Source organism: Anguilla rostrata, chromosome 8, assembly GCF_018555375.3.
Source record: "Anguilla rostrata isolate EN2019 chromosome 8, ASM1855537v3, whole genome shotgun sequence".
In the NCBI taxonomy this organism is placed as follows: Eukaryota; Metazoa; Chordata; class Actinopteri; order Anguilliformes; family Anguillidae; genus Anguilla; species Anguilla rostrata.
Window position 1 is genome coordinate 38,514,845 of NC_057940.1, and position 27,739 is coordinate 38,542,583.

Here is a 27,739-nt window from a genome sequence, read left to right on the forward strand (position 1 = left end):
ACGTTTTTGTCTGTGCTCACCTATCATCAGTATCATGGATTAAATAAAAGCGTTAGCGAACGAGCTAAAATGTCACTGATTGGTTTACGTAAAGCACAGACCGTGACACTGTTTGAGGGTCGGGGGGCTCAGACTCCTGCCTGAGAAAACACGGTCACGGTCACGGCAGAACTCGGGGCCCGTCCCCACAGCGGGAAGAGCCCCAGCATCTCTCCTTTCTGCTTTTCTTCCATCCCCCCTTCATTTTCACTCAAACTCCCGCTGCTGCCTTTGAAACCTCCCGGCAGACATTGTCCATTCGTCACAGGACTCTGCTCACAGAGAGACCCCGCGCTGAGCCAAAGGCACGGCCGGGTGACGCCGGCACTGATCTCAGGTCAGTTATCCTGACACCGTTTCCACACAAAGCAGAGCGGAGCAGCGCCTGGCGCTGACTCCAGATCAGGAGCTTGCATTCACGGTCGGCTGCGTGATCTCATCAGGGCCGTCCTCTCAGTGGCCTGAGGGTGATCCCTCTTTAGCGGGGAGTCCAGACTGTCCAGCTCTCTCTAACCCGCTTCACGGGCAGCGGTCAGCCACAGAGGCCAGGGCTGGGTACAGGAATAGCAGACCTGTAGGCCTTCTGAGCGCTGTGCCTCTCAACACAGCCTGTGTTCAAAGTACCAGTGAGGTTTAAACAGAGAGGTATGTATGCTATATCCTTCCAGACCAAAATTCCCAGTTACAGAACTTATTGAGGGAACTATCTTGCTGCTTAAAAGACCTCCAGTCCTGAGACAAAGAAGCAGATGAGGAATGACTGTTCAGGCTCTGTACTAGGGGTGCAAAATGCTATTCGATTCTCATCGGCGTCAGCCAATAATACCCTGAAACCAACTCATCGGTATCAGCCGATAACTGATGGTGAGTATTTTCAATTCATCATTTTTACCAGACAAATTCACAAAGCTACGCAGAAACCAAGTAGCTCTCAAGATTCTGATTAATATAGCTATCTTATTAACACAGCATTTGTATATTTGTATAACATTTTGTGATACAACTAAAATTTGTAAAATTTTTCTTTCCTGAGTTTACATATGTGCTCGTCCGTTTCTTTGGTGAATGCGGAAACATAGCTGCTGTTTGCATTTGTGCTATAAATGTACCTGTATTGATATTTTCTCCAAAATATTCCCATCATGCACCCCTGTATTATGCCTGTCATGTGACCTGATAGCAGCCTGGTGCTGCATAGTCTGTCACGTCACATACGGCTGAAACAGATCACAGCTAGCGATTTTGGTAAAGTACTGCCATCGAATCCTCCCTGGCCCTTGGAAAGCCCTCTAAAAGATGAGTTATTGATGTGTTAAGCTAGGCGGATAAGGCTGCTTGATAGCGATTGTGTAATGCTGCCCCTTGGTCTGTATTGTATAAGAGGGATCTGCAGGCAGAACAGAAGCTAGGCAGCTAAGGCTGATAGCGATTGGTTACTATAGTATAAGAGGGATCTGCAGGCAGAACAGAAGCTAGGCAGCTAAGCCTGATAGCGATTGGTCTGTATTGTATAAGAGGGATCTGCAGGTGGAACAGAAGCTAGGCAGCTAAGGCTGATAGCGATTGGTTACTATAGTATAAGAGGGATCTGCAGGCAGTACAGAAGCTAGGCAGCTAAGGCTGATAGCGATTGGTCTGTATTGTATAAGAGGGATCTGCAGGCAGAACAGAAGCTAGGCAGCTAAGCCTGATAGCGATTTGTCTGTATTGTATAAGAGGGATCTGCAGGCAGAACAGAAGCTAGGCAGCTAAGCCTGACAGCGATTGGTCTGTAGTGTATAAGAGGGATCTGCAGGCAGAACAGAAGCTAGGCAGCTAAGGCTGATAGCGATTGGTCTGTATTGTATAAGAGGGATCTGCAGGCAGAACAGAAGCTAGGTAGCTAAGGCTGATAGCGATTGGTCTGTAGTGTATAAGAGGGATCTGCAGGTGGAACAGAAGCTAGGCAGCTAAGGCTGATAGTGATTGGTCTGTATTGTATAAGAGGGATCTGCAGGCAGAACAGAAGCTAGGCAGCTAAGGCTGATAGCGATTGGTCTGTATTGTATAAGAGGGATCTGCAGGCAGTACAGAAGCTAGGCAGCTAAGGCTGATAGCGATTTGTCACTATTGTATAAGAGGGATCTGCAGGCAGAACAGAAGCTAGGCAGCTAGCCGACGGCGATTGGTCTGTATTGTATAGAGGGATCTGCATGGCAGAACGAGAGCTGAGCAGGCTAAGGCTGATAGCGATTGGTCTGTATTGTATAAGAGGGATCTGCAGGTGGAACAGAAGCTAGGCAGCTAAGGCTGATAGCGATTGGTCTGTATTGTATAAGAGGGATCTGCAGGCAGAACAGAAGCTAGGCAGCTAAGCCTGATAGCGATTGGTCTGTATTGTATAAGAGGGATCTGCAGGCAGAACAGAAGCTAGGCAGCTAAGCCTGACAGCGATTGGTCTGTAGTGTATAAGAGGGATCTGCAGGCAGAACAGAAGCTAGGCAGCTAAGGCTGATAGCGATTGGTCTGTATTGTATAAGAGGGATCTGCAGGCAGAACAGAAGCTAGGCAGCTAAGGCTGATAGCGATTGGTCTGTATTGTATAAGAGGGATCTGCAGGCAGAACAAAAGCTAGGCAGCTAAGGCTGATAGCGATTGGTCTGTATTGTATAAGAGGGATCTGCAGGCAGAACAGAAGCTAGGCAGCTAAGGCTGATAGTGATTGGTCTGTATTGTATAAGAGGGATCTGCAGGTGGAACAGAAGCTAGGCAGCTAAGGCTGATGGCGATTGGTCTGTATTGTATAAGAGGGATCTGCAGGTGGAACAGAAGCTAGGCAGCTAAGGCTGATAGCGATTGGTCTGTATTGTATAAGAGGGATCTGCAGGTGGAACAGAAGCTAGGCAGCTAAGGCTGATAGCGATTGGTCTGTATTGTATAAGAGGGATCTGCAGGCAGAACAGAAGCTAGCGGGAGAGGAGCGGGGGCGCGGAGTCCGACGGGCCGGCAAGCTCACCGATGAGGGGGGGCTCCTCCATGGCGATGCCCTGAGATTGGAGGTGCTTCCTGATGCAGGCCAGCCGCTGGACGTTGGGGCCCCAGCGCCGGCCCAGCTTGTGGACGTGCTGCACCTGGGTGACGAAGCGCATCTCGTCCTTCAGCTTGCACTCGGGCCGCCAGTCCGCCGGCGGCACCACCCGGCACAGCCCGTACGGCTCCGCCTGCGCCCGCACCGAGTCCAAGTAGGCCAGGGGGTCCTGGAACTCCCGCGAGCCGGGCCGGAAGGCCGGCACCTCCGTCAGGGAGGCCCAGCCCGCCCTGCTCCTCTCCCTCTCGGCCTTAGGCTCTGCTGGTCTGTGCGGGGCGGGGGCGGGGGCGGGCTCGCTGGCTGAGGTAGTGAGGCGGCTCTCCGCCGGGGGCGGGCCGGGGGCGGGGGCGGGGGGGGCGGCGGCCGGCGCGCGGTGCTGCTGTGCTTGTCTGTTGAACATCAGCCTGCCGGCTGTGGACCGCCGGGGACGCTGGTGCAGAGGGGCAGGGCTAGGGGCGGAGTTAGGGACAGTCTGAGAGGCGGGGTTAGGGGCGATTTGAGGGGCAGGCGGAGGCGTCGGCGGGACGACGTGCCCGTTGGACATGGCGGCCGCCCTCTCCTGGACGACCTTCTTGCTCCGCGTCTCCACGGGGACGGCCTGGACCTTGGCCTTCTTGGCGCTGACGGCCGGGAGGGGGAGGGGCTTCCCCTTGGACCCGCACTCCGCCGCCTCCGGGCGCCGTTTGGAGTTTCGGAGGCCCTCCCGCCCCCGCCGGCCCGGCTCCTCCTCCTCCTCCTTGGCACGCGGCCGGCCGTTCAGCCTGCCGTTGACCCGCACGCCGGCCCCGTCGGCCATCTTGTGCACCCCGTTGGACAATAGCACCTGTTTGCGAGTTTTTGCATTGCTACTCTGGGCTTTTCCTGAGTTGGAGAGGTGGAGGCGATGGGGGGCGCTGCTGTTTGGGTGGAGGTGGTGGCCGCTGTGGTGCTTGCCGTGGATGAGTTTGGTTTTCTTGACCAGCTTTGCTTTGGTGTAGGTGACGTGGCCCTTGGTCACGGTGGCTGTGTACTTCACAGTTTTGGACGGCAGTCGGAAGTCTTTCGTTTTTTTGGCACTGGGCGCGTGCGCGGACGACGCCCGCGTGAGTCCGTTCACTTTCGAGACCTGCCAGGTAGAGAAAAAAAAAAGAGAGAGAAAAAAGCGATAAATGTAAATTCTTCAGAGGTTTGTGCCACACTGCTCACTACCTGGTAATACGCATGCTAAAAAAAAAACATTTTTCATAACACATTATTTGATAAGGAGCTCCCTGTTATTCTCACATCATTCTGCAGTAGAGATCGGCTCCATTTAAAAACAGGTATAAAGTGCGATGAAAACCTCACACCAATCTGCCACCCGTTTTTACTGCCAAGGACAGGGAGAGATATCCTGGCTCCTCAATTAGACCAGATGTACAAGCGCAGATCCGATCGTTAGGAAGAACCCGTGCCCTAATTAAAACTCCACTGATTCCTACGCTCAGAGAATTACGGTCCTTATGATCGTTTAATTGCCTTGGATCTGCAGCTACGCTTACAAAAGCGAAAAGCCACTTTATGTGGAAGCGGAGAGCAGTACAGCCCCACTCAATAAACCAGCGATGTACTTCTAAACTGATAGAGTTCTAAAAGACGTAGTTATAAAAGCAGAGAAATGGGGGGCTGGGGAGGGAGGACATCAATGACTTTAGTCACTCATTAACACAGCTGTCAAAGAATACACTCATACAGAAAATAATCCATACAAAAAAAACTGTGTGTGTACAGTATTTCTGACAGCGTATGTGTGTGTGCGTGTGTGTGTGTGTGTGTGCGTGCAACAGCTACACATTTAAAAAAATATGTTTTTACAATACCAACATTGAAAAAATGTTTGAAACTGTACTACGTCATGTTTTACAAATGAAATCCTTTGCCCTTTTCTCTGTGGTTTTCTGGAGCTTTCTAACTGACTTCAGCTTGCCAAATCAAAGGCCTGTTTTTCCTGAAGACCAGAGAACCACTCAAGCTTGCGTTGCAGCTATGCTTTCATGAAGCATCTTGTCACTTAATGGTATTTGAAGGTGGGATTTGAGCCATTAAAAAAAAAAAAAAAACCTTTTTGACCAATTTTGCAATTCATGGTGTGAAAATGGCAGAAACGCAGCTCTCCCAAGGATGTGAAAAGAGGAGTCAACTTTGCCATCACACTTCTGAAAGCATTCAGGGAACTTTTGCTATGCAGTGCATCAACTGTTAGGATGTCTATCACATTCACTGAAAGTGCTACTTGACCTTTTCCTAGAAGTGTCTCCTGAATCCTGTTCAACATATAATTAGCACTGTAGAGCGACATCCACAGTATGAAAACACGGCAGCGACAAAATGAGTCTTATTTATTCTGTCTTCTGCCAATCTTAGGCCTGAGCTGGGTGAAGCCCACAATTAATCAAATATCCTTTCGGTTATTTTTATATTCATAGTATTTTCATTTTTTGATGGCAAAAGTTGCAGGAGATGGGTGTGCCACCCTGAACAGTCAGCAGGAGAAAAAAATATCAAAAAAAGTAAATCAATTGGGGGAGGAAAAAAATAGCAGGTGGAAATGGTCAGTCTACTACTGAACATTCAATTCAAAGGTAAAGGGAGTAAACTGTCTGTCATCATTACTGGTCAGTAGAAAAAAAACAAAGAGAAAAAAGCCCTGATACCAGCACAGGCTCTACTGACCACAGATCCAGGATGTAAACCTTTCTCTTTTAAGCAAAGCTTCCTCTGCTCCCATTTCAACACTTCTCCTGAGTCCTGTCTCCAGCCTCCACTCTTCAGACGCGTGCAGGCCGCACACATGGATGTGTTGCTAACAGTGTGCTGCTGCTACACTACCTTTCAGACAGTGGGGCACATATAATATTCCCTGAAAGTAGGCCAGAGGCTCCTATGATGTCAGAAGAACGTACAGTGTTGAGCTTCAGACCCATCTCCAAGGCTCTCCCATCCACATGGGAGAAGAAGCTCACAGTACTTGCATTACTGCCACTGACACAGAGAGGTTTTACTGAAGGGTTAAGCCTCCCTGTACTCATTATTGACTGTTATATTATTTTTTATTGACTATGTCATTTCCCAGAAGATTTGCATAACCCACAGAAAAACATCATAATTCCACAACTAATCTCACACTAAGCAAAGTAGAACATCCAAGAAGCATGGAAACACAAATGGAACAAAAACAGGTTAACCTGTTTGAACCACCTCACAATTCTTTAATGGGGCTGGTATCTCCTCTGTGTTCAGCGGAATACTGAAATAAACTCTGGTGCCATTGCGTAAGATAGCAGTATTTCACTGTTGAATCCACACCTTTTGAACAAGCCAGATAGAACAGTGAAACTCTACATGAGAAGGTCACTTCAAAGGAAATTACACTGATAAATTTTCCAGGTTTGAAAATAAAAACAGGACATTTTACTGTTTTAAACAGGCCAGTTTTACTCCTCGTTGCGAGTGACATCGCGAGCCTGTGGATTAGCACGCTGTGTAGGTCACAAATCGGGCCTGTATGCAGCTCAGGTACATCAGCAGAGCGAGGAGCCGACGCGTTTCAGCCACTAGAGGGCTCACTGGCATCATCCTACAGCTCTCCTGAGAGTTGGCACACGTGAGCTCAGTCTCGCGTCGCAGTTGTTTGGTCTACTGGAAGCGGTGGGGGGGGGGGGGGGGGGGGGGGGCAGGACGCGAGATCCCTCCCAGCTGCGGTGCTTGTCACAAGCCTGTGCCCAGGCAAGCTTGCATGGAAGACACGCCCACCATGCCCCACCCCCCAATCACAGAGAGAGCAGCACGGGGTGAACAAGGACGCGTGGGGGGGGGGGGGGCACACTGGCTGGAGGCAGGTTACAAAGACGTGGGGTACGAATGCTGCCACAGATGACTGACTGAGAAAAATGTACACATGTACAGGACGGAGGGGAGGGGAGGGGGGGTGTTTAAAAAAGAAGAAGAAGAAGAAGAAGAAGAAGAAAGCAGGCAGGGCTCTGGAGCGGAATGGGCTGCACGTGAGCCCGGGGAGAAGATGAGCCGAGATGACATCATGTGTTGCTATAGCCCAGCTGCAGGATAGCGGGGAGGCTAACTCCAAACATCTGCAGCGCCCGCGGGCCCAGAGGAAGAGCCGGCGGGGGCCGGCGGGCTTAACCCTTCCGCTGCAGCCGCGGCAACCCCGCAGCCGTGGCAACCCGGGCCCTTCCGCGCGCGCTCCGCCGACCCCGCCCCGCCTCGGTCGCGCTCCGTACGAATCGCGGCCGCGTCGACGCCGCGTTCGGGGATCTCTGCGCTGCTGCCCCCCACTCCCGCCCTGCCCTTCGCACGCTCCCACAGAAACACGCCTCACGCTCTCCGAACACAGCCTACGTCCGCTCTTTAAAAGGAGCAAAATATAGGTCAACACATGCCTTGCAGATTTAACATGTTAACTGCACTACATTCTTCTATTTTTAGGATTATGAGTTTTAGTGTTATGGCTCACGGATAATATTGTCCTCCTCAGTCTTACCTCTGTTGTTATTATTTATTATAATTCTAATTATTATTATTATTATTATTATATAATGAATAGTAATTAAGAAAGATTAGCAGTGAACTGGCAGATAAGATCATTTGTGTGGAATATAATACTGCAAACAGAAGCAATTATGATATCGGAGTTATCCATTTATGGCTCTATGCAGGCGATATGATAACGTAGCGGAGATAACGCGCGTGTGCGTCCCGCATCGCTCCGGCGTTACCGCCGCGTTCTCAGAGTCCAGGCCTCCCCCAGCCGCTGAAAGACGGTAATCCCGCCAAACGACCGGAGGCCCCGTTGCCGACGACGGGCCCGCCGACAACGAGGGAGGAGTCCAGCCAGGCCGCCGCGTCGCCGGGGAAAGGGGAGAAGCCGCCGCTCTCTCTTCCTCCGATTAGCTAATGAGATTTTTTGCCAAGAACGCCGCACGCTTTTTTTCAGCGATGCCAAAACTTCTTTGCCCTCGTCCTTCTCCACCCCCCCTCACTCAGCCTTGGACCGGGAGGCCCTTTTCACAGCTGGGCTAAATTTATCTGGGCTTGGCCTGTAAACGCGAGCGCCCGTCCAGCGCGGTGCGGGGGAGTGGGGGAGCAGGGGAGACCCCGCTTTGAACCCTGCGGTTTCGGGCCAAATCGCCCCCCCGCACCGCTGACCTGAGATAAACACGGATTTGTCTCCTTGATTTTCACGCTGTCATCAGAGTACTTGCATCTTTCAGTTTTCACACCAGTGTAAGCGCATAGCTGTGCAGTACTCAGATACAACGGGTAATGTGACTACAGTGACTATAAAAATTTGGTTCCTTGATGTTTCTTGTGTTTTTGTTTTAAAATAAAGTTAGTGTACACAATATGCTATTTTGCATTACTCACAAAATGGGACGTGATGGCCGAGATGTAAAAATCATTATCAAATTCGGTGCCAAATGAAAGCTATAGATTGGCAGTGAAGATAGAGAGTCACTAACAGCATTTAAACTACTTTAATATAACTCACAGGACCTAATGTTCCAATCTATCTGTGTAGTGCTTGGTGTGTGTGTGTGTGTGTGTGTGTGTGTGTCTGTGTGTGTGCGCTCATGGTCTACTGTATTTCTGAGGTGCTTGGGATGTGTATACATGCACATGGCCTACTGTACTTGTGGGGTGCTTGGTGTGTGTGCATGTCTGTATGTGCACATGGCCTACGGTACTTTGGAGGTGCTTCGTGTGTGTATAGGTGCACATGGCCTACTGTACCTCAGACGTGTTTGGTGCACATGAACATGCAGAACCTACTGTACCTGTGAGGTACTTGGTGTGTACATAGTTGCACAGGACCTACTTTATGCAGGCGGTGCTTGGTGCATGTGAACTCATACAGCGAACTATACTGAGATGCTTGGTGTGTCTATATGTGCACATGGCCTATTATACATGCGGGGAGTTTTGTGTGCGTATAGGTGCACTTGGCTAACTGTAGCTCTGGTGTACATGGTGCACATTAACATGCAGAGCCTTCTTTACCTGAGAGGAACTTGGTGTGTGTATAGTTGCACAAGGTCTACAGTACGCAGGGATGTTTGGTGCACATAAACACGCAGAGCCCACTACCTGTGAGGTGCTCTGTGTGTGTGTAAGTGCACAGAGCCCACTGTACCCGTGAGGTGCTCAGTGTGTGTGTAAGTGCTCTGTGTGTTTACGTGCACATGGCCCACTGTACCTGAGATGTGCTCAGTGTGTGTACGTGCACATGGCCCACTGTACCTGAGATGTGCTCAGTGTGTGTACGTGCACGTGGCCCACTGTACCTGAGATGTGCTCAGTGTGTGTACGTGCACATGGCCCACTGTACCTGAGATGTGCTCAGTGTGTGTGTAGTTGCTCAGTGTGTGTACGTGCACATGGCCCACTGTACCTGTTTGCGGAGCTCCTCTGCGGACCGCCTGTAGGGGAAGCTGCTGGCTGTGGCGTTGACGGACTGCTCCCTCCGCCCCTCCGCTCTGTCGCTCCTCTCCTTCCCCGGAGTGGCCTCCTTGCCCCTGTGCCTGGGGGCGGAGTCCCTCTCCCGCACCGCTTTGCTGTGGCCGTTGAAAACTGAAGAGGACAGAGAGTGGGGGGGGGGGGTGTGAATCACACCTCAGCACGTGACAGGCAAAGAGCAGGCAGCCCAACTGTAACAGGAAGCCGACACAGAGAGCCGTGACACAGCGATGCGCCCTGCGGTCTGGTACCGAATCCTCATTGGGTCTGAGGCCAACTGTGGCCACACGGGTCATACGGTAGCACCGCCGCAAAGGGGTTTCAGGAGGCGGGACCGTCCTCGCCTCATCGTGCAAAACCGAGCCCTCTGGTTGGTCGGGTACCTGTAGCTCACACGCGAGCTGAGCTCACAGTTCTGAGCGAGAAGCAGCAGCTGCTAGAATGCTAATGTTCGTTTTACAGAGGACCCTGCAGTGCTTAGTCAGGCCTGTCAATCTATACAAGCTCGCCGAACGCACAGAAAATCAGGCACAATGCTATGTCATGAGTTCTGACTAGCACGAAAGCTTGATATCTCAAAAACTGCACAATGTTCAGTTTTTTTTTCCCACAACGATTTCATTTCGAGTGAAAAAAGTTTGTCCGGTAACATACACCTCAGCTTGCCTGCGCCAATATCCCTCTACTTTTCAATTGGACTCCAAATGCATGTTAGATAAACATTAAAAAGTTATGTGCGTTTACCACCTATTCAAACATCTTCGATGTTGTGTCAAGTTTCAACGTTTCAATAATTCACTGGCAGTACATGTATGTGGAAGCATCTTCCAAGGACCAAACCAAATAAAAACAGATAAAATACAGACATAAAAACGCACTCCCGGGTAGAGGTATTTTTTAAGGTTTCATTTCAAATGAGAGTAACCCTCTGCAGCCAGGCAGAGAGCCTGTGGAGGGTGTGCAGACCTGCTGGCCTTCCGGCCAGCTCAGCGCATTAAAGTTTCATGGCCGACGGGCCGATGTTCAGAAAAGCCTGTGGCTTCGTTTGGGAAAAGGTGGGGTTTTTTTGCCACACACCACCGAGCGCCCCGGCCTACAGAGAGGCAGTAGGCTGCATCCTCGCCGCTCAGGGGTGTACAGACCCCTTCAGCTTTCGCAGCACAAAGCAGGCCGTTCTGGTCGCTTGGTAAAGAGAGGGGCTACTCGCACGCACAGCTGGGTCATACACAAGGGGGCCCACGGATGTTTTTTTAAACCTGACTGTGGGCATCGCTGGGTCTGCTTTTCCAATAGTTCTCCAGCTTAGCAGGAATCAGTCAATATGAGAAAATGGCTTCCTGCTCCCTTCACTGCTGAGTTTTCACGACAGGATTGTTTTATTCGTCGCTGGTGACTGGTGACCTTGCCTGCATGCGGAAAGCATGGAATATTTAAAAAAACTGCCTTTTTTTTTGTTGTTGTTTTTTTGTACCACCAGATGGTCTTCTCTAAATCATAGAGACGTTTGTCAAGTTTCAAATTTCAAATTGATTTGTCTTCAAAACAAAACTTTCCAAAATGTTATTTCTGCCATTTCCTGAGTAGCTCTTTCACTAAAGACCAAAAAAAATAAATTTAAGAAGACACAGTGTATGTAATTATATATATAATATATAATGCGCATTCAATAAGATGGGTATTATAGTGGAGCAAAGGTGTGAGAGATGTGAAACCCACAGCCTCTTGGTTACAAGACCAGGTCTTTAATCTCTTCTGTGGGTCAGCAGGAAGGACCCCTCGGTGACCTCACACACCTGCGTGCGGCTGAAGCGGGGCTGGCTGCCAGAGCGCCTGACTCAGCGGCACCGCTCTGAGCCTCGAAGCGAGCGCAGAGACGACGCGCGGGCAGCGAACCGGCGCGGCGGGGCGGGTCAGGTGACACCGGCGGGCGGGCCGGGGGGGTTCCGGTTGCAGCTTCCCTCCCGGACGCCCCGCTCTGGTTTCGGGGACTCGGGGCGATTCGGTTACGCCGCGGTCGGCCGAGCACGATGGACCTGCGGGGTTAGCGGGTTTTGCCTGCGCCGTCGGCACAGGGCTCGGGTGCCGTGAGAGGGCGGGGCTCCCCCGGGTGAAGACGAGGGAGAGGCTGCGCTTAGGCAAGGAGAGCGGGCTTCAACCTCACTCACGTGCCCATCCCTCTTAGTATGGACTTTATAGGCTGTCTTTTTGAAGTGCCCTGGCATGCATGCATTAGAAGTGCTATATAAGACCTTATTATTACTATTACTATTACCGTCATCATCATCGTTATCATTAGCCGTTGAGGGCGGGGCTCCAGACTGGGGGCCGTCCAGTTAGTGGCCAGTCTGAACTGTGAGGAACTGAGGGCAGGAGAGAGAGGACGTGAGCAGTTCCTCCGGTGAGAGAGCACTGCGTGCGTCCATAACCGAAGCGCACTGAAGACTGGAGCAGATTACCCTAAATGCTCCCCGCTTAGCACCAAAGTTAAAGGAATATCAGTCATACCCCTGTGAAGTAAGTCGGCGCTGGGCGAGGAAGTAAATCCAATCCCCCGGCAAATCAATAGCTGTTGTTCCGCTAGCAGTACAAAGCTTCTGAGCCACAGAGCGGAGGGGGGGGGGGGGGGGGAAGTGGTTTGAACTTGCCTCCAACGCCGGTGGGTGGATCTGTGTGTCTTTTGTGCAGGTCAGCCAGTGTGCATTCGCATATGTATGCATACACGCACATGTGCGAGGGTGGGTATGTGCGCATGGTTAAGGGGGGGTGGGGGGTGGTATGAAGCGGCGGGCGTGCGGTCTACGAGCTCGACCAGCGGCTGGTCTTCCTCACCTCGGGCGGGCCGAGACTGACATGCTGATGACAGAGAGGCAGACGAGCGCGGCTCGGGGGGATGCTGTTCTGGAGACGCTCTCGCCTCTCGTTTTGTTTCCCATAATCCCGCAGGATGAGGAGCTCCTGGGGCATGTGATCAACCTGACGGCGCAAGACTCCGCCGCTCCTCCGTGGCGTGCGGGCGCGGTGCGTAAAGTAAAGGTCCAGCCACAAGTGGCCCAACCCCAACGTACAAGAATGGGGTCTGAGCCGACCCAAACTCCGGTTCTGGTTGTGTTTTATTGGGTTCGGGTGAAAATGACGAGCTCTAAATCCAGGTGGCAGCTTCAGTGCTGAAGAGCGTGCTCTAAATGCGACAGTCGACACCTCCGACTGTTTGAAACCTTGTCTCTGGAGTGATGCGTATTAACACCACCTCCAAAACCCGATACCCCATCCGCAGAGAAACCCAGCGAACCACGCGCAGACCCAGCCGCAGATCTGCTTCCATTACCGCCGACAGATCATTTTGTTTTTTTAACGTGACGTGTTGAATAAGCAAACTCCCCTGACACACCTGCTAACCCACGCTGAAATTTTCCACACGTGAAGCTGTCTTATCCGAGCCCCTTCTGCGGCGCGCGTCGTCAGAAGAACCGCGTCTCCCAGCAGCCCTCCTCCCCCTCACCCGCCGCAGCTGCGCGCCCAAATCAGGAACACCTCGTTACCGCGCTCCCCGCTAAGCGCTAATTGGAGTGGAAAGGCGGAGTCGGCTCCTCGCGCTCCGGTGAGGTCTGCAGTCTCAGCGTGGAAGGGGTACGCGCGTGGCGGGGGGATGGGGGGGGGGAGGACGGCCAGGGCCAATCTTTGTCGTTGTGAACACCTCTGCCGAGCGATTCGATTCGCTTCTCGGACGTCATCTCTGCGTGCGTTACGACCGTTGTGAACGTTAACCTGCGTGTGTTTAACGTGGCTGCGTATCGTCAGAGACACAGTATCTCTATCCGGAAGGACATGTCTGGGTAGCTGAGGGATGCAACCCAGAGGATGCTTGGGTGCCCCGGACCAATGGGCTGTGGCTTCAGTAACGATGCGTGCAGAGTAGGCCCCGCCCATAAGAGGCTGTTTTATAGGCTGGGATCATTAGCAGTCTGCTGGGGCGAGTGACACAGTCAAAACTCTAAAGATGTTGCGCTGGGGCTCTTAATGTGGACCAATATATATACCTCAGCCACTATGTGAGGCCTCTCCCAGGTTTTGTAAAGGTAGGGGGACTAGTCCAAAATGTATGTTCAAGAGAGAAAAGAAAGAATGTGATCACACAATTTTTTTCCAGAGATTTACAGATTGCGTATTTCAAATTCAGACTAGAATTCTGCCTCTACACCTACAACCTGGCAACCGGGAGCAAGAAAACATCCCGGATATCCAGCCTGTGTATGCAGTGCTCGTGACCTCACGTCCCACCAGTTCACTGCTGGAGCCCTCACTGAATGACACAGCTGCATACTAAAGTTACTCTGCATACTGAAGTTAGGATGCATACTGAAGTTAGGCTGCATACTGAAGTTAGGATGCATACTGAAGTTAGGATGCATACTGAAGTTAGGATGCATACTGAAGTTAGGATGCATACTGAAGTTAGGCTGCATACTGAAGTTAGGATGCATACTGAAGTTAGGCTGCATACTGAAGTTAGGCTGCATACTGAAGTTAGGCTGCATACTGAAGTTAGGATGCATACTGAAGTTAGGCTGCATACTGAATGACACAGCTGCATACTGAAGTTAGGATGCATACTGAAGTTAGGATGCATACTGAAGTTAGGCTGCATACTGAAGTTAGGATGCATACTGAAGTTAGGCTGCATACTGAAGTTAGGATGCATACTGAAGTTAGGCTGCATACTGAAGTTAGGATGCATACTGAAGTTAGGATGCATACTGAAGTTAGGCTGCATACTGAAGTTAGGACGCATACTGAAGTTAGGCTGCATGCTGAAGTCAGGCTGCATACTGAAGTTAGGCTGCATACTGAAGTTAGGCTGCATACTGAAGTTAGGATGCATACTGAAGTTAGGCTGCATACTGAAGTTAGGCTGCATACTGAAGTTAGGATGCATACTGAAGTTAGGCTGCATACTGAAGTTAGGATGCATACTGAAGTTAGGCTGCATACTGAAGTTAGGATGCATACTGAAGTTAGGGTGCATACTGAAGTTAGGATGCATAGTGAAGTTAGGCTGCATACTGAAGTTAGGATGCATACTGAAGTTAGGAGAGCAGCTGTGTGAGCGGCTCGGTGCGTAGCGTACCGTGTCCGTTAACGGTCGGCCTCCCCGGGGGCTTGCCCTTCCGCGGCGTGGACTGGCACGACGTGGACGCCACGCTGGCCGCGGCCTTCACCTCCTCGCACTCCTCCTCGTCCTCCAGCTCGTCTTCGTCCTGGGAGCTCCCGAAGTACGCCATGTTGCTGGGCAACGCCGGCGAGCCTGTAAACGAGCAGGGGAGAGATGGGAGTCGAAGGGGGGCCGTGCGTGTGGGGGGGGGGCGGGGGGGTGAAGAAAAGAGAAGGAGAACGGATTTGGAACAGGGAGAACAAGAGAGAGAAGGAGGGGGAGGGTTGGAGGGAGGGAGAAAGAGGAACACCTTAAAAACAAAAATAACAGACAGGAACACCCTGACGGGGGTGGAGAGGGGACACGGCTGCTCATCTGACAGAACGAGCGCTTGAGCTGCAGTGCGCTGGAATCCTAATCCCCCCCCACCCCCCCCCCAAATCTGCAACTTTATAACTTAAACGGGATTACGCACTCTCCCAAATAAAAGACACCGCTTTCACGGAGCGAGATCCTCCGACGCTCCCTTTTTCTCTATCGCTCGCACAACGGACTCCGCCAAGGGCGTGCTCTGCTTCAGCCGCAACACGCTCGACGCGTAGACCCCGGCCAAGCTGACGCTCGCGGTAATAAACACCACCCGTGCGCGTTACGACCCCACGGGGGGGAATACATCGGAAGAAATATAACGCGTTATTTGAACCCGGCTCCGCGACGTGACGTTACTTTGGAACGTTCCACGCGCCGCAAATCAGGCTTGACTTTTTTCTGTCAAACACGATCAGAACTCAAATCTGAAACGTTAAAGACCGGGTTTTTATTTTTTCTTTTTTTTTTTTTTTAAAGGAGGTTGGCGTTCAGCCGCGAAACTCGTTTTCACCTCGGTTAATCCGTTTATCAGGTTAGCGGGTAATAATCCAATCGTGTTGCACCTCTCGCCGCGGTTCCCGGAGCCGCGTAGAACGATGCCAATGTGCTACCCGCGCGGCGGGGCCAAAACCTAGGCTTATGATGCGGGGGTATCTAGAGGGGTAGGAGCAGTCTTTTCAGCAGTCACTTGTGTAGCAGCATGTTGTGCTGGCTGCAGACGCAGTGGATCTGTGCATCTGTCTTTTCTGTAGCGGGAAAAGGCTGTTCATAGAGCAGGGGTACGGGTTTTTCTGGGGAGCCTGGTGGGGACGTCTGACCCTGACAGGCAAAGCGAGGGAGTCGCTCTCTTTTCCCGCAACCTCTCTCTCCGCCTCGATACTGAGAGCTCCGCGGAGCGCTATCGTCAGTCTGGCTGTGGTCTTATGGGTCTAAACGTCTCTAAACCCTTTGAAGAGGAGGTTTTTTGTAATTTTTTTTTAGTCAGTGTTCTAGAACTCCGCTGCTTTCAATTACCTGTAGCGATTGTGACATCAGCATTAGAATGTTCAGATAAGAACATTCCAATCACATATTTGTGATCTTACACCTCAGTTTAAATAGTGGGCAATAGCGGTCTGATTTGCGAAATGCACACAGGGCCGTGCCTTCCACAGCTGGGCGTAGCGGAAATGGCGGGAAGGCGGGTCGTATGACTGGCGGTTTAGGCCGTCGGGTCCACCCCCTGACCCCTGCGTTGGCGTGTGACCTATTAATCAGAGGGGGACCCAGAGAGGTCGTGACACCCCGGGCTATGGAGGGGGGGGGTGCAGGAAATCCAGGTAACAGAGAAGTCTTCTTTGTCAGACGGCCAATAGGGACCTTCAATACGATACCATCCGTCTGAGACCCCGCCCCCTGGTATCAGGACTTCATCACTCCCTTAACTTTGGGAATGCATTCTTAAACTTAAGGGGGGGGGTCATTTAAGGGCTTAAATTAGGCAACTCAACAGGGCTCTGTTACACGGCCAAAGGCAAAGTCCTTAAGGCTCAAGAGACCGGCACTTTCCACTGCTAACATTTCAAATTCTGTCATGGTACAGAGACCTGCATCTAGGCAACCATATAACCTTCAAATAAAATATTAACATCATGTTTACACTGTATTCAACATTTTTGGCAAGAGCACAAAAAACAGTCAAAGGGCTGGCAAACACAATGTGAATATGAGGCATATTTCATTAGAAATAGGTTTTGAACTACAGCAAAGGCATAAACTACACGGACCAGAAAGGTGGTCTTTGCTGTGGTCCAAAACAAGGTCATTCTTTCACAAGTGAAAACACAACCTAAATTTACAAATAATAAAACGTTTCACGTTTAAAATGCATAAATGTGCTAATTACTACCAGTGTATTATCTACTGTCTACGCTAAAGTTCTATTCAAAAGTGGATAAATTTAACTAACCTTCATTGAGCCACGTACAGTAACCTGAAATTAAACGTACAGTAAAGCTAGAATTAGTTTCACAGTGACCACACGGGAGAATTCAGAATGAAAAAAACGACTGAAGAGAAGACTGTGCAAAGATGGATGAACTTTCACATTCGAATTAATGACCAGACCTGTATTTAAATCACACGGATGCTAATGGAGGAGTCCTTTTGTCAACTCAAGGACACGTATGGGGAGGAGAAATGGAAGCCGATGGTTAATGCTATTCAAATGCAGTAATGGATTTGAATGACGGGTGTAGCACCTCTCCAGCTGCAGAGCGCGACTCACGAGTGTAAATGTGTGTGCGTGTGTGTGTGTGTGTGTGTGTGTGTGTGCGTGTGTGTGTGGAGGTGTAAAGGCACATGCGCAGCAGTCTGCTAACTGAGCACAAATCCCACGCGCTCAAAGGCGACTATCGCATCCGAAGAGGAGGGATTAACAATAAAAAAACAAATCACACGCAAAGCTGTGCATGTGTGTATGTGTCTGTGTGTGAGCGTGCGTGTGTATACGTGCATGCGTGCGTAAGGAACCAGGACAGAGAAACAAGCGCAAGCTTGACAGTAAACAACTACTCCATAAATGAGAGACTACAGAGGACGCCTCGGTACGCAGTAAAAATAGCCCAGCGTCGGTGCGGAGCACAAGCAGTAAAACGCGTAATATACAGCGTTCGCTTCAGACGGGCCGGGGAGACATTCAATTCAGACCTAATAAAAATCCGTTTATTTTACGCGGAGCCGCGCGCGGCGGCGTAGCAACCAGGCCGCGCCGGACTGCAGCCGCACCAAACAGGGAGCGCAAACGTTTTATCTCAGCCTTTATATCCTTCAGCGCGCCGCTGCGCGTCTTAGGGAAAAGCGCTCTGGCGCACGTCCGCGCCAGCCCTCCGAAAGCCGGCGGCGAAATTCCTGAGACGGACAAGGAAAAAAAAAAAAAAAAAAGCCTGGGTCGATTTCTAAAACAAACAAACAATGGCCGCCGGTAATCAACTTTGAAAATGACCCAGTTAATTGAGAAAATGTCTGCAATTACTCCGCTCTCATGCGGGGGGGGGGGGGGGGGAGGAAGGTCAGGGACCAAATGGGAAACAGGCACAGGGGCATTTGAGCCTCCAGCCCTCGGGCAGGGAGGGGGGGTTTGGGGGGTAAAGGCTCCTAACCGGACCTCCGGAGGGAGAGGGCGTCTATTCGAAAGGCGCGGTTTGACCGTTCACGGCTGGAGACCCAAAACCAGTAAAAGTGCCCGTAATCTTTTCCTGGACTTGAAAATAAGACCCTCGCTTTGTTATGACTTCGTCATTACAGGCTCCGAGAGAGAGCGCGAGAGCAAGACAGGGAGATGGAGAGAGAGAGACAGAGACATACAGTACAGAGGGAGAGAGATAGACAGAGAGTGAGAGGGTACAGACAGAGAGAGACACAGAGAGAGATCTGACAGACGTCCAAGTTGGAGGCGTCCCTTCAGCGCAGCGCTCTCTGAGAGCAGAGCATGCTGGGGGTTTATGAGGGAGCTGCAGTGTGACTCGTGGCTTGGGCTCCGGCCCAGGAACAGCTGGGCCTCTAGACTCGGGCCAAGCGCTCAACCAGAGGGCTTTCACAATCACCAATTACAAGTCCTTTTTTTAGACGGAAACCAATCATAATTAAGGCAGAACACACCCATTATATTACTTAAATAAAATATATACTGCGAGTCCGACTGTGTGCTGACACAAAATCAAAACACTTAAGACTCCCCTTACAATGGCTATACAGTACTGAACAGAGATGATTCCAGTGGTTAGCGTAGCTGCCGCAGAGGGTCTGAAACAGAGGACGACCCCCACAAAGTAGGCTAGCCGTTCGGTTAGAGTCAGTCTAAGCATTATTCAGCCGCCATTCCCACCATTACAGGAGGCGCCAGGGCGCTAAAGTGAGGAGCAGCTGCGGGCGCTAACGTGCGGAGTGGCTGTGGGCGCTAACGCGAGGAGTGGCTGAGGGAGCTAACGTGAGGAGCGGCTGCGGGCGCTAACGTGCGGAGTGGCTGTGGGCGCTAACGCGAGGAGCGGCTGTGGGCGCTAACGCGAGGAGCGGCTGCGGGCGCTAATGCGAGGAGCGGCTGCGGGCGCTAACGTGAGGAGCGGCTGTGGGTGCTAACGCGAGGAGCGGCTGCGGGCGCTAACGTGAGCTAACGTGAGGAGCGGCTGTGGGCGCTAACGTGAGGAGCGGCTGTGGGAGCTAACGTGAGGAGCGGCTGTGGGCGCTAATGTGAGGAGCGGCTGTGGGCGCTAATGTGAGGAGCGGCTGTGGGCGCTAACGTGAGGAGCGGCTGTGGGCGCTAACGTGAGGAGCGGCTGTGGGCGCTAACGCGAGGAGCGGCTGTGGGCGCTAACGTGAGGAGCGGCTGTGGGCGCTAACGCGAGGAGCGGCTGTGGGCGCTAATGTGCGGAGCGGCTGTGGGCGCTAACGTGAGGAGCGGCTGTGGGAGCTAATGTGAGGAGCGGCTGTGGGCGCTAACGTGAGGAGCGGCTGTGGGCGCTAATGTGAGGAGCGGCTGTGGGCGCTAATGTGAGGAGCGGCTGTGGGCGCTAATGTGAGGAGCGGCTGTGGGCGCTAACGTGAGGAGCGGCTGTGGGAGCTAATGTGAGGAGCGGCTGTGGGCGCTAACGTGAGGAGCGGCTGTGGGCGCTAACGTGAGGAGCGGCTGTGGGCGCTAACGTGAGGAGCGGCTGTGGGCGCTAACGTGCGGAGCGGCTGTGGGCGCTAACGTGAGGAGCGGCTGCGGGCGCTAACGTGCGGAGCGGCTGTGGGCGGGAGCGCACCTGAACGCGCCTCCCCTCTGTCACCACGCATCGGAGGAGGAGGGGGGAACGGAACGAGGAGGCAGAGTCTTTTCATAATAACACTGTCGGAACACTGCGGCAAGAGAACGCAAGAGGATTACGGATTATATCTCCTCCGATTTACATTCCTGAATGTCTGGAAATCCATTAACCCAGTTTGCCCTCCGCCGCAGAGTCACAGGCAAATTTAATCAGTCTGTTCCCCGCCACGGCGCAGCCCCCGAGCGTGGTTAATTGAATTGAGAGCGGCCATCTTGTTTTGCCGGCTCCGAGCCGCTTCCTGAGGAAGAGAAAGACGCGAGCGTGCGCGAACGAGGGGCGGAAACAGGAGAGAGGGCGGGGCGAGGCGGGGCGGGGCGAACGCGAGCTCCGGAACCCGAGCGGCGGGGGGGGTCCTTCGGGGGGGGGAGCGAGCCGAGAAAGCCTCTCGCCCGTTTCCGGGTACGGTCCCTGACGGAAGGGGGCGGGAAATCTACCGCCAACATGGCTGGTGCAAAGGTAAAAGGCGGCCTGCCCCGGAGAGTTCCGGAAACGGCCTGTTATGTAAAGCGAGCCTCGTAAAAGTCATTCGTTTACTACAGCGTGCGGAGACTGAGCCGGAGCCTGCACAACGCGGCTCTGAGCGCTGACTAGGCCCATGCTACAGAGCCCTCTGTGTAACAGCGGCCAACAATAACCCCTCTATCCAGCGCCCAACTCCACTCCCCAATGCCGCTCCACAGTGCCATCCACTCCTCGTTCCCGCCGTCGCTTTGAGGGGGGAGAAAGAGAGAGAATGAAGAAGCAGCTACATTTGAACTCAAGAACAGAGTTTCCACAGGAGAAAAAAACAAAAAAAAAAACAACGCGATAAAAATAGGATTTGAATGAACGGCATTAGTGCCGAACTGTATTTCCTTTCATGTTTTCGTGGACAGCATAGATTACTCTTACATTGCATCAGAGATTGAACAATCCCCAAGAGGGATTTAAAAAATATATCCGTAGCGTGAAAACAAAAAGAAAAAGAAAAAAAAAAGTTGTTATGCTGTCGAAATCCCATCTGAATACGCACTGGAGACTACAAACCCATCACTGATGGGACAGAACAAAAAAGAACATCATAAAAACACAAAGTCGCTACAAAAAAAAACTAAAAAATAATAAAAAAATTATAAACAAAGGACGCATTCAAGACTAGGTGCCGCTTTTCGCCAATAGTTGATTATTTTGTCTCGTTATTCATGGTTTTTATCGTCCTGTCAGCCCAGGCCGAGCACGTTCGGCAGGTTCTGTCAGATAAGATACGTTTCATTGAGAGCGAGCCCCAACGGAGCCGGCGAACAAACAACCCCCCTGACCTCCCGGTTCTTACAGGGAAGGCCATTGATCTCTTTCAGAACCAGAATAAACGGTTCAACCAGCTTCCTGGCTTCCATTCCCTGAAACGATCGATCAAAAAAAAAAAGGGGGGGGAAAGAAAAAATAAATTCGCCGCACAATAATCTTTAAAGGGACCGAGTCGTCGTGTTCACAAACGCCCAGAAGGGGTTATTTTTCCGCTTGTCATTCCCTTCACCGGGCTGACCGACAAACGAAGAGAGACCTTTAGGAGGCTACAAAGGCAGCGGACCCTTTGAAATATGAAAAGTGAGCATTGAAACAGCAGTGATCCCGCTCCCCTCCCTCCCTCCCTCCTCCACTGGACCGTGCACCCCCCTGTACAAGAGCTGACATTCTACCACCTATCCCTCATCGCAAGGGTCCGCTGAACATCGTTCATTAGAACTGGGGGGGGGGGGGGGCAAAGTGTTCGTGTATGAAAACGCCATTAGCGTTTCGCGGTTATCAAGGGGGAAACGCGCCAGATCTCCGTAGGGGAGCATCATCTATAAATAATCCTGCCGGTGGGAATGACAGACCGGAGGTCGGAAGGGCGGGGGCGGACGTTCTGAACCCCTGGAAACGTCGGCGAAACGGATTGGCCGCGAAAATCAGAGGGCGCCGGGGCCGCGTCCGTGCCAGCGCGCTCAGACGTCTGGAAAAGGCTCGCCGTCTCAACTCCGCGAAAAACACCGCAAGTCTGAGGTTTACACCGAACCACAATTACCAGCAGCGCACCGTCATTCTGCTCTGCGCTCGGAAAACGACCAGGAACACGAGGACCGGTTAAAATAACTTAATAAACACTGAAAACAAAGACGAGACAAAACAATTCCATTACCTCCGTTCTACTGCGATGCGATAATGAACGCTCGTGGGTCCTTTACGAAACAGCCAAAAGTAGGCCTGCGTGTAGGCGGTATTTCACACGCAGCGCTGATGCTATCTCGTTGCGAGCTCCGCCGGATTAAAGAGCCGCGTGTCGTAACGGGGAAGCCTCCCGGAACGTGTTCCCATTCCCCACAAAACACCTCCCGTACCTCTTTAACCTACTTTCAAAAAGCCAGCCAAGGTTAATGGAAATGCGAAATTAATCTAATTGAAGCATTCGTCTTCTTAACGGCCAATTCTGTTTGCGATCTTGTCAGGCCGTTCGTAAAAAGGCGCCGGCCGCGGCTACGCTAAATTTTCTGAGGCTTAAACACAGATTTACACATGCTGTAAAAAATAAAAACAAATAAATAAATAAATAAACTCCGCTCGGCTGTAAAGAGCATTAAAGGAGCGCAATGATAGAGAGAAGCATGCTGGCTTTCACCCAGAATTTTATTTTTACATTTCCTTTCATTGGGAAGAAAGTGGGGAGAAAAAAAAAACAAGGGATACACTTCCTGTGAATAGAATCAAGCTCCGATTCCTTCCCAGTACCAGGAGCCTGGAACCCCTGAGGGCGTAAAACACTATCTGAGGCAATGTGTCATCTTACAATATCCTCCGCGCTTTAGCAGAGCGACAATAAACAAAGTAGGACAAACAATGAGGCACTTTCTTCCCCCGCCTCAGCCAGTGGCGTAGCTGAAACCCAAACGACGAGCCGCCGTGAACTTGGCACGCCGCCCGGGCGAATACTACCCTGAACCGACGCCCGTCAGCCCGCTTCTCAGAAAAGGTCAACCCGGGAAAGGCTGGGGCTTTTCTAGCGAAGCTCGATACTGAACTCCCAAACAGCGCTGACCGCGTTTGCGTTTGCGTTGGCAGGCGAAGTGCGAGCCCGTTCGGCCGCCCCCCCCCGAGGTGGACTTTCTAGGAGGGGCGGCTTTATCTGGCGCTTTGTAGGGGACCCTTTGTGTGGACACAGCGCAGCGGCTGCAGGCTGATAATGTGCTTTTTTTTTTGCAGAACGCTGCGCTGATAGCAGTTGCGCCATTTGGGAGAGATTAGAAGCTTGTTTGCACACAGACCTGACGCTGGCCGAATAGGGGGACAAGCGTTTTCCTTGTGTGACCGTTGTGCCAAGGGACTGCCTCAGCACAGGCAAAGTAACCCCTTCCAGTCCAGCAGGAGGGAGTGAAACAGTTTTTTAAAATTTATTTTCTACATCTGTTAGCAGCCTTAATACTATAAAACTGCACCAAGAATTATCCAACTGAAAACCATCAAGCCCGTCCTCTTTTTTTTAAAGCCACCGCAACCAACAACATTTTTATTGTAATGTTTTGTTGCAAAACTTCTTTTAAAAGCTTTCCGCATGGCTATTATGCTGCACGCTGAGCAAGCCAAGGAAAAAAGTTATTTCTAACACCACCAATTTTGGAAAACGGTTTCTATTTAAATTACAAACAAATCTTGTCCACAAAGATTAAAATGAGCACGCCACTGGTGTCCATTGTGTGCACCTTAAATATGTATTGTCACATATAAAAAAAAAACCAACAACTTGCACCGCCAAGTACTCGCACCACTCGAATGCAATTTTAGACCAGAGTAAAAATGTATTCCTGGCACAGCTAGAGAAGTCGGCTAAACGTCTTGTTCTGTGCTTCAGTGCTCGTATGTTCCTATGCTTGGATGTTCGTATTTCAGCGAGTTCGCTCTTGAATTGAGCTTGCGGTGGGAGGACAAGAACAAATGGAGTCTATCGGCAACCGAAAGTGAATGTTTGCGCGCGGTGCGTAGAAACGAAAACTATATATATATATACGTGCTTCCATGAGATTCCTGAAGAGGGAACCCACCCAGCATTACGGGCATCTCTATGGTCAACTTGCTTTAAGCTCTCAAAGGAAAGAGAAAATGAATTTGTCTGCTTCTGTCTTTCTGCGTTTCGTTACTGGGCCGGTTAACAGGTCTGCCATTGTGAAAGGGAGCAAGCTATGACAATTTACTCAGCTGTGACAAAAGGACCTTCAAGCAACAGAACACGCCGAATCAAAATGAGCGGGCACTGCTTGTTGCGGTTTATTTGGGGATGTCAGGCCGGTTTTGAACTGCCTTACGCTGAGCCCTTTAGAGGGATCGGATTCCCTCTAAAACGGGGCTCGAGTGGACTGATACTAGAGCTTACAGATCAGCAGCCCAGCTCCTCTAATCAAAATGGCTCCTCTGGCACATAATGGAACACTATCCGCCCAATTCATAATCGTGTTTGATGAGATAAAATCATAACGTGCCTACTTTTTCCATTTCCACTTCTCAGTCTTAAAGCACGGAGACTTAATCTCAGTAGGACAGCTACGCTAAAGCTGCAGTATGCGTAGCGTGTGCATGTGCGCGAACGTGCGTGCATGTGCACGTGTGTGAGCCTGTGTGTGTGTGCGTGAGTGTGAGTGCACACGCGCCTGTGCACATGCGTACGAGTGTGAGTGCGCGTGAAAGTGCGCGCGTGTGTGTGTATGAGTGCGCGTGAGAGCGCGTGTACGTGTGTGCGTAGAGCCCTCGCGGCGGCTGATGAAGAGGAGCATGCCGTTAGAATGACGGAGCGTGCAGCGGCGCGTGGGTGGGACACTACGCCGTGGGGACGGCGGCGGCGGCGGCAGCAGGGGGCGCTCTCTGACCTCGCAGGCACAGGAAGCTCAGGAAGTCCTCGGTCTTGGGCTTGCGCTTGGAGAGGTCCGTGATCTGGGAGGCCGGGGCGGGCAGCGCCGCGTCCGCCACCTTCACCGGGGTGGTGCTGGGCGAGTTGGGCTGCGACTGGGCGAACTTCCTCTGGGCCTGCAGCCGGGGCCTGTGGGACAGGAGCGGGGAAACAGGGGCTGAAGCGTGGGCGTACTGCACAGGAGCAGCTCCAAACGCACTGAAGGACATCAGTGGATAAAACCTCATTTTAAAAAGTACCTGCCCTCTCTGATCGTTTAGGTTAATGTTCTATGGTTAGTCAACGTGCTGTTTCCTGTTCTGTACAAATCCCTTTGTCCTGGTCACTCTAATGATGAACACTTTACCATGGCACTATTCAATGTATCAATGGCACGGTCAAATAAATCAGAAAATTACATAAAATTAAAGAAATGAAAAATTATATTAAGAATCTTCACCATCATAAATATTATGATCCTATATCATGATGACGATGGTGAAGATAATCATCACTACCATCCCCATCTTTCCTTCAGCCCTAAAGCTGAATCTGAGGTTCATATTTTCAAAGCAGAATCCCCATTAATCACTGCGACATTCAACATGTAGAAGTGCACATTTATGTTCAGTAGATGCGTGATCACACTTTGGCTGCATGCTGTTTATAAGCCTTCCATTAAACAGAAATATCATGAAAACATGTTTGAGTGACAGGGGCTGCTCTGTATCCAGTAGTCTGCTGCAGTCCTTCGTATGAGCTAGCCACAGCCCGACAACATGTCAAACAAAATCAATCACTATCAAACCAAGTAAAGCAATCAAAAGACTGTGCTTTTACCCACTACCCATAATGCTGCTTACACATTGTATAAAAGATTTCAATTTTTTTTTTTTTAAACAGGAAAACATTGTCTTATAAAATCCTTGACTGAAATTATTATGCGAGGCACAAACAAGGACGCGCGGAATGTTTGTTCCGTCACTCTCCCGCGCCACCTTCCCATCTCATAATTGCCAACTTTTGATTCATGTTGAGTCCATGAAATGTAATTAAGTTCTCTATTAGACGCTGCCGAGACCTTTGTGGCGGCTGACAGCTGATAAAAGTACAAAAGGACGTGTCTATTCGCCGGCAAGACTCAAGGCCGGCTTTGTCAGGCTTCCCCCCCCCCACCCCCCCGCCCCTTTTAAGATCTTCCGTTCTTCTCCTCCGTAAGACGAACCTTTTAGATTCCGTCAACGTTCCCCCGAGCCGACAGGCTGGAATACTAAAAAAATCCGCACACCCCGCCATCCCGCTGGATCGAGGCCCACCGGACGTCTTAATAATACATTCCTCCCGCGCGTCTAACGACGTTTACAGAACGAGCGCCAAACGTGATTTAATTATGTTACTCCAGCGACGGGACCCTCGCGTTCCGGTTTATTTCATACGCTGGGAGTCCGGCTGGTGGGCCGCTGCCCGTTCGAGACGTTCTCCCCCGCGAGCACACCCCCCCCCTCCTCCCGCTCGAGAGAGAGAGAAAGAGAACGCAAGAACCAATTTCGGATTCAAACAGATGTCTGTTCCAGGGACTTTTCATCCATTACCGGAGGTTAAACAAATGCAGACAGCGTTACCAATCAATTCAGACCCCGGCAGGATTGTTAAGAAAGCAGGGCCCGGCTCTCTCTCATTTTAAATAAAGCCGGAGAGTCTCGTGTTTATCTGTTCCATTACAGCGTTTACCCAATTCCCCTGCAAAATGGGCAAGTGGTTCCCCTCTGCCGTCTAACACACTTCCAACTCCAGATTCTGGAGCCCTTGAATCACAGCCAAATCACTGCACTGGGAGAACCTGCTGAGCCTCAAAACGACTGTACCTGACATCAAAAGGCTGTGATTTCTATCGCAGCAGCCAGCAAGGAGTATTTAAGGTTTTTCTTAAACTCTTGATGTCTCTCTCTTGCGCTCTGAATTTCTCTCCCTCTGTCTCTCCCTCACGAACCCAGACATACACACAGTCTACCGGACTCCTGCGCGCACGCACGCACGCACGCACACACGCACACACACACACACACACGCTCACAGGCTCACATACGTGCCAAAAGGGGAAACACAGCTGCACGTATGGACGGCTCAGCAAGTGCTCACTAATGCCTCACAGGCAGAATCGCTCACGAGAGCGGTGTAGCCACACACTGAAGAACACAACCTCACATTGTGGTTGTCCCCTCGCCACCTGATGCGGAACTCGAGGAAATTACCGGGCAGAACACGGGGCGCTCTGAAAAACGCCAGTCAATTTATGCAATGCGCACTAAACACTATAATCAACCCCCGCCCCGATAGGCTCTGACTGACGCCGCCTCGACCTCAGCGACTCGCGTGCGAAAAGCCGCGCCGTTAAACGGCAATTCGCCGATTCGAGCACTTCCGCGCGACTCCGTTCTCCCGGACGCTGGCTGCGGTCGGCCCGTCAGCCTCGCTGCTCGTGCAGAAGAGGGGGGGCTGGGGGTGCGGTAACGGCGACGTCCGCGGAACTGAAACCCGTCTACCCTTTCATCTTCCCGATTGGCCGCTGAAGAGGAAGAGGGGACGGTTTCCAGGCAGAGAGTAATACCGGTCTTTGGGCTGAACGGCCCAAATAATGGGCGTCACGGCGAGAGTCCTGTTGGCGGCTTCGTTGCCTGGGACGCACGTGCACCCCGCACCGCCGTCACAATGCCATCTGTCACAACGCCATCTGTGAATATGGGGTCAATTTCCAGAAAAGGGGACCAAAGCTATCATTTATATATTGATGAATTTATATAGGGAATTTATATTGGGTGCATTGTAACACACAATGCCAATGTGATTGTTTGACTTGTTTACATATTTTTTTTCTTCATGAAAATCTG

The 27,739-nt window shown here is 51.3% G+C and overlaps 1 protein-coding gene across 2 annotated transcripts in view; it reads right to left on the minus strand.

Moving 5' to 3' along the window:
• jarid2b (jumonji and AT-rich interaction domain containing 2b) overlaps positions 1–27,739 on the minus strand; it is a 135,864-nt gene that overhangs the window by 16,857 nt on the left and 91,268 nt on the right. Inside the window, exons 4-8 of one of the 2 annotated variants that reach the window (XM_064348185.1) lie at positions 24,832–25,001; positions 17,062–17,085; positions 14,721–14,897; positions 9,531–9,709; positions 3,035–4,211 (exon numbers count right to left, since the gene is read on the minus strand). In XM_064348185.1, coding sequence (XP_064204255.1) covers positions 3,035–4,211; positions 9,531–9,709; positions 14,721–14,897; positions 17,062–17,085; positions 24,832–25,001 — 1,727 coding nt within the window. The remainder of the gene's footprint in view (positions 1–3,034; positions 4,212–9,530; positions 9,710–14,720; positions 14,898–17,061; positions 17,086–24,831; positions 25,002–27,739) is intronic. The other variant, XM_064348186.1, reaches the window with a different exon arrangement.